At 39.7% G+C, this 12,926-nt stretch overlaps 1 protein-coding gene across 1 annotated transcript; it reads right to left on the bottom strand.

The window, feature by feature from the left end:
• Positions 1 to 304: 304 nt before the first annotated feature.
• Positions 305 to 12,848, bottom strand: CRELD2 (CRELD disulfide isomerase 2). The gene is made up of 10 exons (XM_075742622.1): positions 12,525 to 12,848; positions 11,390 to 11,472; positions 10,379 to 10,489; positions 8,135 to 8,226; positions 6,538 to 6,714; positions 6,048 to 6,146; positions 4,329 to 4,406; positions 3,453 to 3,548; positions 2,447 to 2,587; positions 305 to 867 (listed from the first exon to the last, which is right to left on the bottom strand). Exons 1-10 carry the CDS (start codon positions 12,675 to 12,677, stop codon positions 809 to 811), a joined length of 1,089 nt encoding a protein of 362 aa, XP_075598737.1. The 5' UTR covers positions 12,678 to 12,848; the 3' UTR covers positions 305 to 808.
• Between the last annotated feature and the right edge of the window lie 78 nt (positions 12,849 to 12,926).

The raw sequence follows: 12,926 nt of genomic DNA, 5'->3' as shown, positions 1-12,926 counted from the left end.
TGTCTACCTACCTTTCAGAAGTTGTTTGACATAATTCTTCCTTTAGAGGAAAGCGTGGGGGGTTCCAATGTTTTGGTTGGGGTTTGTGGTTGTTTGGTTTTTTTTTACTATATACACTGCAGCACAACTGAGTGCTGGAATTCAGACCTGAACTGAAACACAGTGCTTTCAAGGTTCTGGGGTTTTGGTTTTGTGGAAGGTTTTTGTTGTTGTTTTTAGTGGGTTTTTTTTTTTTACTGCTTAAATGAAAGACAGACATGACAACACAGCATGGTATTAATATTTTAAAAAATTTTAAGGCACATTCCAACAAAATAAACTTTTATTGAATGCAGTATTAGGCATTCTATTTTAAGGGAACAGTGCTTCCCTCCCAAAGAGATTCCCTTTGACAGTTTCTAAAAGCTGTATTTCAGTTACAGAAATATTTCTCATGTCAAGAGACACCAAACTTCAGTCTAAATTTTTCCTGAATTATGAAGTACAACTAAGTCCTTCCAAATGATGATAGTTTCAGTAGGCACTAGAATGAGAAACCTGCAAATCATTTACAATTGCTGGGTACAATGGTAAGTTAATTCAATTTTTGTACTAACCCATCTAGAGTGTTGTTCTTGAAGAATTATATAAAAAGTGGCATTTAAGAATAAAGAAATGCAGCTTAAAGAGCAGTTTATCACCATTTTAAAAAAATCTTAATGGCAACCTGCCTATTTAATACCATTTCCACAGTATGTCAGCTAGTAGAGACTTAGTCCAATAATTTAAAACTTTAGATAGGAATGTCTTTTGGTTCTGAAAATGCAGATCATAAGTCATCATGTCCAGTAGGTGAAGGCTCTGTTGTTTCACTCTCTACTTCCTCTCCTGTAAAATTAAGTATCGTAATTAGAACATAAATGTATTATTAATTATACCATATAATTTCTGACATTAGAAATCTGTTAAACAGAAACCCAAATCAACACATTTATCAAGACCAGAGAAGCAATAAAGCCATATAGAGGAGCTACTTGCACCATCCTCCTAGTCTAAGCTTATAAATTTATTTTCATAGAATAGAATCATAGAATGGTTTGGGTTGGAATGGACCTTAAAGATCATCTAGTTTTCTTTTTACTAGACGCAAACAACACATTTCAAATAAACTGGTACGATATTGTTAGTGGAAGAAAAAAGCAGCACAGCTATTTCTATTCTAAACTTTCGTTTTCAGCTATTAGTGAACTTTCTCCTTTCCACATGACCTGTCAGAAGAAATTCTGGTATTTGAAAACAAAAAGCAAGTATTACTCAGAATTATTTTCTATAGTGCAAACTGCTCAGTTCAGATGTTAAAACAGCCTTTAAAAAAGCAGAGCAATTTTATTATACTGCTAAAAGCATTAATCTAAGAAAAAAGCTAAACCAATTTGTCAACTTTTCATTTTGCTTTTATTGCCATAAAATGTCAGGCCACATTAAAAAAAAAAAACCCAAACACAACAACTGATACCCTGAGTATCTGCACAAGAAAAATACCTAACTGATTTTAAAAGACTAGTAACAGTGAGTACTGACAGTTTAAGGTCTGAACTGAATGGCCTTGAGTAGCAATACTACATAGAGTTTTACAACTTATTAGTACAAGATGAAAAAGCAGGCTTAGGGAGGGGAAGAAAAACAAAAAAACAAACAAGCTAAGTAGAAAGAAGAAAGTATGAAAGTAAGTGTCTCATCTATTCTCCTACAACCTTTATTGCAAAATAATCCTGTCTTTCACTTTGGAATTGTAAAAAAGTTTAAACAGAGTAATGAAACACTAATGAACAGAATTCTGTCCATAATGTGTCATACATCCTAGAGCAAGCTACACTTGAATTTCTGGACAGAAGGTATAGTTTAATTCAAGCTAAACAGTTCCCTACTACTGAAAGATGGATGTCTTCTCCATATTCACCTTCATACCAGCTCTGGCATTTTTGTGATCACAAAATAAATAAATTCAGCTCACTCATCCAGCAAAAAGAATTCTGCCTAATTTTCTGAGATTTCAGTGAAGCAGCTTGCATACAATCAGATAAACCCTTAAGTCATTATAATTAATGATAAAGGAAAAAAGTGGGGAGGAGGACAACCTCCTTTTTATGACAGCAGTAAGTTGCTAGTTCACTTGATGTAATGAAGCCAGACACTTAAGTGACTTACAAACACAACCGTGAGTTAAGCAAAAAAACCAACCATGAGAACAGGACGTTTAAAAAAATCCACTGTCTTTAAGCAAGAAAACACGCATGCCAGAATGTGGCCTACAGCACAAACTACTTGACACAGACCACAGCTGTAGGAAGATGAGAAATTATACAGAAGAGTTTACAAGCAACTAGACCCCTTGACAGAAATACACCTCCAAGTTGTCAATATAGCATATTTTAAAAAAAAACCCTGTCATTGAAAAGACACTTACCTGTTTTTACAGTTTGAACACATATTCCATCCTTATCTTCAAACCCTTCTGAACATACACACTTGTAGCTGCCTGAAGTATTAACACAGTCTTGATTCTCTTTCATACATATCTTTTCAGGAAGGTTACATTCATCTATATCTAGAGATAGGATAGGGAAAGAGAGCCCACTGCAGTTATTTTGTTATAAAACTTACCTGTGCTCAGTCATGTAAACAAAATTCTATTCAAATATAAAAAACACTGAGGAGTAGAATGGTGCTGCAACAAATTTAACTTCTGTTAAAATAATCTGTTACAGTTCTTCACAATTTAGACTGTGTTTCAAATTTATTCAGATAGTACTGGGCTGGGTCTTTCATGTTTTGCAGGCCCCTATATGGGGAAATGAATTAAGCAATGGCACTTGTCTTAACCTACTGAAGATTTCCCACAGTTATTTTCTATTGATGCCATCAAAGTACAACTAAAGGGAAGGGAGCCTGTAAATACTACATCATCATAATTAACAGCTACTTAAGGTTGTGCATACCTTCTGCTCCTCCCCACAGAGGAACTCTTGATTTCACTCTTTTACTATCATTTTACATGTTATAATTCACTATCAATTAGTATCATTTGAACTTGGACATTAATGGATTAACAGAAAGACAAGAGAATCCACATTGTGCTCCTGCCTTTCTGTTACAAAAGGAATACAGATGCACATTTCTAATGAAGCAGTAGATAAATACATGAGTCCTCTGTCAGTTATTTCCTGAACCTGTTATAAAACACTTTGTTCCTTTTGTAGGAGTGTTGCACCTTTAAGCTTTGTCATGCATACTAGCTCAGTAATATAAAGAAAGTTATAAAGTCTTTGCTGCTAATACCAGAACGACTGGGTTCATTTTGATAGGCTTGAAAACTGAAGCAGACAAAAGCGAACACACTTAACAGGTCCTCAGCACAGCTAATCAAGAGTGAGGTAACTGGTGTTCTATCATGTACTGCTAAATCCACCAACCTGTACACTTTTCATCTTCCTTCATGTATCCAGGTGCACAGGTCTTACACTTGTCAGAACCTTCCCCTGTACAACCTACACAGCTGACATCACATGCTAAAGAGAAAATATTTTAAGCATAAAACTTCACATACCAGGTTTAAAGTACCACCCTTAAAGTCAGTCAGCTTACCCACACAAGAAATAATAGAATGGTTTGGGCTGGAAGGGACCTTAAAGATCATCCAGTTCCAACCCCCCTGCCACGGGCAGGGACACCCTCCACTAGACCACATTGCTCAAAGCCCCACCCAACCTGGCATTAAACACTTCCAGAGATGGGGCATCCACAACCTCTCTGGGCAACCTGTTCCAGTGCGTCACCACCCTCAGAGTGAAGAATTTCTTTCTAACACCTAAGCTAAATTGACCCTCCTTCAGTTTAAAGCCATCACCCCTTGTCCTGTCACTACACTCCCTGATAAACAGTCCCTCACCAGCTTTCCTGTAGGCCCCTTCAGGTACTGGTAAGCCGCAATTAGATCTCCCCGGAGCCTTCTCTTCTCCAGGCTGAACCACCTCAACTCTCTCAGCCTGTCCTCATAGGAGAGGTGCTCCAGCCCTCTGATCAGCTTCGTGGCCCTCCTCTGGACTTGCTCCAACAGGTCCATGCCTTTCTGGGGGCCCCAGAGCTGAATACAGTGCTCCATGTGGAGTCTCATGAGAGCAGAGAAGAAATAACCAGAAATCTCTTGCTTTCCTCATACAATAGGTCTAAAGCCTCATCCTCCCCATGTCCAATCATGACCAGACCATATTGTACTAAATACCTAGTATCACGCCCTTTCTAGCATTAAGATTCTAGACGATAAGCACAACAGCAGATTAAAAAGAAACCTTTGCATGAGAAAGATCCGTCTGTGTTCAAACAATACTGGTGATCTTTGCAAGGAGAAGCAGCACACTCATCAAAATCTGAAAGATAAAAAGTGACAAGTTACCTAATGTAGCAGTCATGATTAAATAGCCAGATTAATACAAGATCTCAAAGCTTAGCATTCAAGAACTGGCCCACAGAAGCTATAAACTTTAGCTGCCTGCATTGACAGTAATTGTTACAATGAGTTTAGGATCAGATATGCAACATGTTAGACAAAGTCACATGGTACCATATACTCTTTTGTTCAGCTTAAATTTACATTAACAAATCAAACCTGATCCTCTGAAGATGTTTTGTGATGACAGTAACAGACATAGCAAAAATTCAGGAGCTCAAACTAAATAAAACTTCCAGAATACCTGCCATCCTTGTCATTTTCAAGTCAGCATTTTGCATGCATTTATGCTTTTTTGCAAATAGCGTAACAAATAAGCAGACAGATTACTCTTCTGCAATACTGTTGATTTCTCTACTCCTGTATTACCAAGCTATGGAACTTTTTAAAGTATTAAAACAATTACACAAATGCACACACATTTACAGCTTGGCTTTCTCCAATTTGCTCTGTGTAGAAAACTAAGTTATGGTTAGGACCAGTCAAGCTGAAAACCAGTTCTACTTGGGAAGTTAAAACATGCCAGTCTTGTTATTTCAAGGAAAAGGCACAACAGTACTCAGAACTAAAAAATTTGGACAGACAAAGGCTATTTCAGTCCCCTCGCTGTCTATCTCATCCTGTTACTGCAGACATCATTCCTACTGGTTACTCAATCAATTTATACTTGGTCAGTTGCAATGATTATTTGAAAAAAACCAACCATACAAAAGACAGTACTGGAGAATCTTAAAAATGCTCTTGGAGTATTCAACAGTTGCCTAAGCAGGTATTGCAGGAGCTGTAATTCAAATCCTCGTTCTCATTAGCACTTTTAAAAGAAGCAGTGTTCACACAGTGTCTGGAAACAGTATCTTAGAAATTATGTTAAGGGACTTTGGTCAAAGTTAAACAGAATGTGTTACTCTCCCCCTCAGTGGATTCCTGCATCAGAAGTACTTTTAGTATTTGGGGTTTTCCGTAAGTGTTTCATACATATCTCCTCATAAACCAAGAGAAATGCTAAGCTAGAAATAGGTAAGAGATTAATGGAAGCACTAAGCTTGATGTCTCTTGGTATTTCTCTCCAGTAGTAGGAAGAGTTAGTATGCCTGGCTTTTAGGGAAATGTTTGAACTCTATTACGGTTGAGCATTTATACATAAACAGTAACGTGAAGACAATTATGCAATTGCTACAAAATATGTAGGTAAGCTGACAGGAATCTTCCAGTAGTTGACAAAACAGTTTAAATCAAGAGCAGACAGTTTAAATCAAGTTCAGCATTCAAAAAACAAGTCTTAAAAGGAACAGTCCCCTTGCTGCTATCTGTATTCCACTAAACTAAAAAGATATAGTTGTTTTTATCAAACTGTTCACAGTGTAATCACCAAGCGATCAGTAGGGAGGAAATACTGCTTTCCTGCAACATGAAACAAGTTAGAAAGAGAGACTACAAACTATAGAAATCTAAATTGACAGGACACTTCCATAAAATACAGTAAAACTTGACGTGATGTCATCTAATCTCACTAGCCAACATTGCTACAAAACCTGTTTGAAGTCTACAAAGCATTACTCACCCACACAAGCTGCTGCTTCATTTTTAATCCAGCCTTCTTTACAGTCTTGGCAGTCCTTGTTACTTGAACCAGTACAAGTTTTACAGGCAGTGTGGCAAGCTAAAGTAAGAGAAAACTACAATCTGAGCTTTGTTGAGAGATTCCAAGACAAGTTTGGGCACACAAATTCTCCAAGAAAACCCTATTTAGGATTCACTGGAAGCTACCATATTTAGTAGCTTGACCCTTCCATTCACAAGATTAAATCTTGAATTTATGGAGATATAATTTACAAAAAAGCAGCTCTATCCTACAAAAAACCCCAAAACCAAACCAACAACAAAACAAAAAAGTCAAACCAAAAAACCGAAACGTAAAAACCAGGAAGCCAAACCTGGCAATTACAGTCACCTGCACCACGTAAACCAGTGTCAGTTTAAATTGTTTCTAGTTTTGTTTACAAAAATTGAAGGAAGACAGAGATCTAAGCATGTGTTAAAGACTTTGTTACCTGTACAAATAGAATGCGTCTCATTTCTCAAGGTACTGAAGTAACCATTAGAACAGTCCAAACAAAAATCTCCTGTATACTCCTTGTTGCAGCTACACGAGCCATCTCCACTTCGGGTACCATCACCATCACAGTGGCCATTTCCATGGCAAGGTCTTTCCGATCCACCACGACAAGCTAAAAGAAGATGAAAAATACTTTTAAATCAGAGGTTAAGGGAAATAACTTCCTATTCACAGCAACAAGCACCTGAAGTCTCTCCATCTTCTCAGACAGTAAAACGTAAAAAAAAGTCACACTAAACCAGGATATAACTTCCAAGTTTGGTTTTTTTTTCCCTTGAGAGCAAGCAAAAGACTTGCAACAAGGAACACTCAGTAATATATTCAAGTGTAAGAGAAACTCAAAAGAATCTCCAGAAAAATTGTAAATTTAAATTTTGGGTAAAGACCATGGCTTAGAATTTTCTCAGTTTTCCTAGCTTCCTGGCTACAGTTGGTATCTTTATTTATTCCGCACTTCTGAGTACATTCATATGGTAGTTAAAAAAAACCTACTAGCAATCACTTAGATCAATACTGGGAATTGGCACTTGATTTTTAACAATGTAAGAAACGAAAGCTTATTTCTAAGAAGGTGCAGGGTTTTACAGATTTATAAATTATACAAACTTCAGGGGCCAAAATATCTCCTTCATCACTTCTGTATCAAAGACCTTACTTTCATCTAATTGTCTCCCACCTACTTTTATCCAAAGTCTCCCACTGCCTTTTTAACTAGTCCTCAGCTGTGAACTTCATCTAATCCCAAACAGTGTTTTGGCCATTTTACTCTTGAAACTGGTCAAGAACTGTTGTCTACATGGCTTCTAAAAGGCCACCTGAAAAACAGACTTGATGTCACAGCCAGCCTACAAGCATGGGTCAGGTGTGGATGTGAGCATCAGACCAGATGGATTCTGCACATGCAAGTACCCTTGATAGCTTTGTACATTACCTCATGCCTATGAAGACAGGCTGAGAGAGCTGGGGTTGCTCAGCCTGGAGAAGAGAAGGTTCCAGGGAGACCTTAGAGCTGCCTTCCAGTACCTAAAGGGGCCTACAGGAAAGCTGGAGAGGGACTGTTTACAAGGGCATGGAGTGACAGGACAAGGGATAATGGCTTTAAATTGAAATAGGGTAGATTTAGATTAGATATTAGGAAAAAAAATTTTCTCTGTGAGGGTGGTGACACACTGAAACAGGTTGCCCAGAGCAGTTGTGGATGCCCCATCCCTGGAAATGTTCAAGGCCAGGTTGGATGGGGCTTTGGGCAACCTGGTCTAGCAGAGGGTGTCCCTGCCCGTAGCAGGAAGGTTGGAACTAGATTATCTTTAAAGGTCCCTTCCAACCCAAACCATTCTATGAAGACTTCTCTTCAAGCAGGATGCTCACAAGACAGCTACCTAACTATCAGGCAGCAGGCAGGCACAGACTACACAGCAGCTGGTGTCTCATGCAAAATATCGTACTTCATGTATTTGTCCCTGTTATGAAAGACTGAAACAAACAGGTAAAAAGAATGTATCTGCTACCGTATTTTTCAAAAGAAAAATTACCAAGGCAGTCTGGTCCATAAGTTCCAGAAGGGCAGCAAACTTCTACTGTTTCTATGCAAAACCACTTAAACAAATCAGGATACTTCTTCTTTCTGTATATGAAAGACATTCATTTATCAACCAATAAAAATCAATTCATTTTGATACATTCACACCCTCCCCTTATTTTTTTTTAATGCCATATTTTTAGGGAAGGCTTACATACAGTTTAGACAGTCTTATTTATATCTTCCTCTTAAATACAACTGCTGTGTCTTTATCTCAACTATGCACAAGATAACCCAGGACACACATTAAAATTTGCTCCTATTGTCAACCTGATGATAGGGTGCTTGTTAAAATTTCTCCTTTTTTTTTAGCATTAGACTCAAGAATTATTTTATAAGGATTCTTTGTAAAAAATACTAAGTTGGCTACTCTAGCACTAGCATATACCCTCAATTAACAATGAAAACGCTAGAAATTATTTTGCAAGCATGAGGACTACTACAGTTCTGAATGACAGTTCACAGATCTCAGTATCAGGCTGATGCCGAAATCTCAAAAACTTTAGCAAAGGAAAGGCTTAGACATTCTGTAGCCTGACAGAAGTCTTCAGCAACTCCTGAGGCATATACAGCTTCTCTTCTAAACTGTTACGTCTGACCATACTGACTCCCAAGGCTCAGGCCCTGAAAAGTAAATTTATTGAGTACCACATGTAATGCAACAACTTGTGAAAAAAGATCTAAGGTATTCATGGACAAAGAAACTCTCTTAGGAAACTATCACAGAAACTGAATGATGGTTGGGTATCACAGGTTAAAGGACAGAAGGCAAAGTTAATCAATTGCACTCAAAAGGTCTATTAAATACAGAAACTTAAAACCACCAATGTATGTTATGAATGATTTTCTTTATTTTAGGAAGTCTATTTTGTCAAATTCTCTAGTTTAAGACCCATTTCTTTCAGTTCTGCAAATTTAAGACAAACTTGAGACTCTGGGTTGCATAGCTCACTTTTCTGAAAAGCATGTCCTATTGAGGAGCAGCTAAGGACTTTGGGGTTGTTAAGTCTGGAGAAAAGGAGGCTAAGGGGCAACCTCACTGCTCTCTACAGCTTCTTGAGGAGGGATAGTGGGGAGGGAGGCACAGATCTACTTTCCCTGGTTTCCACTCACAAGAAACATGGGAATGGTTCAAAGCTGGGCCAGGGGAGGTTCAGACTGGACATTAGGGAGCATTTCTTTACCGAGAAGGTGGTCAAACACTGGAACAGGCTTCCTAGAGAGGTGGTCGATGCCCCAAGTCTGTCAGTGTTTAAGAGGCATTTGGACAATGCCCTTAAGAACAGGCTTTAACTTGGTCAGGCAGTTGGACTAGATGATCATTGCAGGTCCCCTTCCAACTACAATAGTCTATTCTATGCTATTCTATTCCCTTCAATTGGCATGTTAATATATACACAGTCCCATATAGTTAGGCAAAAGGATAAAGCAATAAAGAAGTCATTAACCAAAGTGGGTTATCAAAAATCCTTATCTAGTTATGAAACATTATAGTGATATTTCACCCTATTGAATGCTAGATGATCGGAAGTGCTGATAGTCTATAGCAGTAACAAAATACTTATAAGAAACATGATTTGGAATTAAAAAAGATCTTAAGATATTTAAATGCTACAATGCCATGCTTGCGCTAATTACAATTTATAATGGCATATAAAAAGCTTAGTTACAACAGAAATCACAGGCTAGCTTAGAAGGCTGGTAGAAGAGTCAGCTGCTACACTACCATCCTCAAGAGATCCAACTTCTAGATTTACTAGTATCAACTATTTTTTTGATTGCCAGGAGAACAAAATAATGTTTCAGGAAAAAAACCAAACAAACAGAAAACCCACAAGAACCAGAGTCCCTTGCAGTTTTATGACCAACGAAAACAAAAAAGGTAATAAACCTCAAAGTTTTCCAATGTTTGTTTGCCTGAACACTCTGCTGGTAACCGAGTAGACAGCATATGAGAAGCCAGACTGGAAGTTTTGGTGCAACACTTCCAGAACTGAAAATAAAAAAAGAACATGGTACAGCAGCACATGCTATTAAAAGTCAGTCTGAACCCAGCTGTACCCAATGGCAATTTTTGAAGGACAGTGAAGAATTACCTGTACTGCTATTGTTCAGGCACCAGATTTAACATTAGTAGTTCATCCTCTTGGATAGTTATCCACACACAGATCTCCACAAAAAGAAATTTGATACTTACAGTTTGAACCACCATTTCTCTATAAGCTCTTCATGCTCTTCTACCATGTTGTTACATTCAAAGTTACTACTGTCACACAGATTCTCTATGATCTCTACAAGACGAATTTCGCTACAAGCAAAGAAGGAAAATCATAAGTTTAAATTAAACATTTGACACCACTCAAGACATGACAGAGAAGCTAGACTTCAGCCTTGAATACTTTTAAGAGTTTATGATGTGTTCTGAATTAGTTCCAAAACAATGCAAATATCAGAATAAAGAACTAATGAACTTTACTTCAACCAAAAAAAAAAAAAAATCAGGATGACCACAAGAGCCACTTTGGCTTGCTTGCATTTATGTCTGCAGATTTTAGATTTGATAGATTTTCAGCTTCCCAGCAAATTTGGAGTGCAGTATTTTTCTCTTAAGTTCAACAATAAATTTCACATATTGTTAATTTGATAGAAGCGTAGGAAGCTCACAGTAACCGAGGTTCAGAAATCCCATCCTTACATCTCTATGCTCCAACTAAGATAAAGTGAATTGGAAATTCGGAAGAATGATACCAGATCACCTTGCTCAGTAATCCAACATATACAGAAGAGTACAGTAATGTGCACCTCCTCTAGTTTTCTGTTTGACACTGAAATAGTGATCACTCTAGGGAAAAGATACAGCTTTAATTCTAAAACAAGTATCACAGTACTCCACACTTTTTATGGCTATCAATTAACTACTGACCATTATTTAAGATCATTGCTTTAACACTTTAATGTGTAAATAGAAAAAAATTACTATGACCAATGATGGTATTAACTTTTATTGTTTTCAGAAACAAAACAAATAAAGACATTAATAAGGGGTTTCAGTCTTTACTTTACAATGCAATGTTATGTGTATCAATAAGAATGTAAGGCTTGGACATATGAAACTTTAGCTGCAACAGTCAATATTTAAGTTCCAGACGAACACCAGTACGGTGAAATGGAGATGAAACATAGCCAAATGAGAAATGAAACAGCTTACCTGGACTCATACTTTGACAGCGTCTTCTCTTCCCAAGCAGTGTTTCCACCACCAAAGTTCTTTTTAGCTGTATCTGCTAATCCCTATGAATGAAAAGTACCAAAGGAATAAGTTATGTGGAGTTTGTTTCTAACAAATTAAGGGCAATAGTAAATGCTTACATGAAAATTATGAAGAGTGTCATGCAGAAACTTCAGTAAAGCTCTGAAGCTGCTGATCAAATTGCTAGGTGAAAGAAACAGCTAGTGACAACATGAAAAGCGAGAAATGGTTATACCATAACATGACTCAATTTTCATGATGCATAAAGAAGGCCTGTTACAGTCTTCATTTATGTCAAAAACATACATGTATAAACTTTATTACTTTCTCGTTTAAGTTTTCAGGAACTTCACTTACCAGTTGAACAGGACTTTTACTTTGTTCAGTTTTGATAGTACTTAGCTCAATCTTCACCACATTGTAACTTAAACACACAACCATTCAAGATAATTCATCGTGATCAGCGCAACTTCCCCGAGTCAGAGCCAACGCCTATCAAATCATACCTTGCAAAAATCTCTGCAGTGCATGATCTACCAACCCTACAACACTGAATATACGTACAAAGAATATTAAGTATCTGTCAGAAGCGAAGCAGTCCCTCGCTGCCTACGCTGAATTTATTGTGCCACAACGTAGGGCTGCTGCAAGGGGCAACAGACACACAACTTCAGGGGACGATGTTTTCCATCAGCACTCCTCATGGACACCGGGCAAGCTACTGCCAGCACAGCCAGTCTTTTCGCATTAAAGCACAAAAACGATAGCAAAGCTCGAGGAGCTATGTAGCCTACCGACCTAAGGACTGCAAGTGTTACCGAAGCGGGGAGCAAACTGCTACCGTGTACCGGCTTCGTTAGACGCGGCCAGTAACAGCCCACCGGCGGAAGCGCTCCCAGAGCTTGGCCGAGGGGCTTTCTGGGGGGGCCCGGCCCCCCTCCGCACCCACAGCTGCTGACCGGCCCGGAGACCGGGGAATGCCCCTCAGAGCGGCAGACACGGAGCGGCCTGCGCCGCTGCCACAGCGCCTCGGACTGCCCGGTGGGACCCCCCCCGCCCGCCCCTCCCGCGGCCCCTCAGCCCCGCCGCCCACCTGGTTGAACCTGTCCACGATGCCCCGGCAGGTGGAGCACGCCAGGCGCCGCCGCTCGCCAGCGCCCAGCGCGGGCAGCAGCATCAAGAGGGCAGCGCAGAGCGCCACGGCCAGCGGCGGCCGGCCCGGGCGAGACGCGGGGCTGTGCCCCATGGCGAGGGCGCGGGGAGCCCCGGGGAGACGGAGCGGGGCCGCCCCAGCCGCGGCACCGAGCCCGCCTCAGCGACGGCAGCGCCGGCCGCGCGCAGCGCGTTCGCCCCGCCCCGGCCCCCGTAGCAACCGGCCCGCGAGCTCCATTCAGATTTCCGCGTCAGCCCCACGCACGCTCCAGCCGCAGGCGCTTGTTGGTGGAGGCAGGGGAGCGGAGGAACGTGGTCCAATCAGCGCCCGCCACGCTCCGGA

This window comes from Balearica regulorum, chromosome 1, assembly GCF_011004875.1.
Source record: "Balearica regulorum gibbericeps isolate bBalReg1 chromosome 1, bBalReg1.pri, whole genome shotgun sequence".
Classification (NCBI taxonomy): domain Eukaryota; kingdom Metazoa; phylum Chordata; class Aves; order Gruiformes; family Gruidae; genus Balearica; species Balearica regulorum.
The sequence above is the reverse complement of the archived record's forward strand: the minus strand, read 5'-3'. Positions and strand labels throughout refer to the sequence as shown.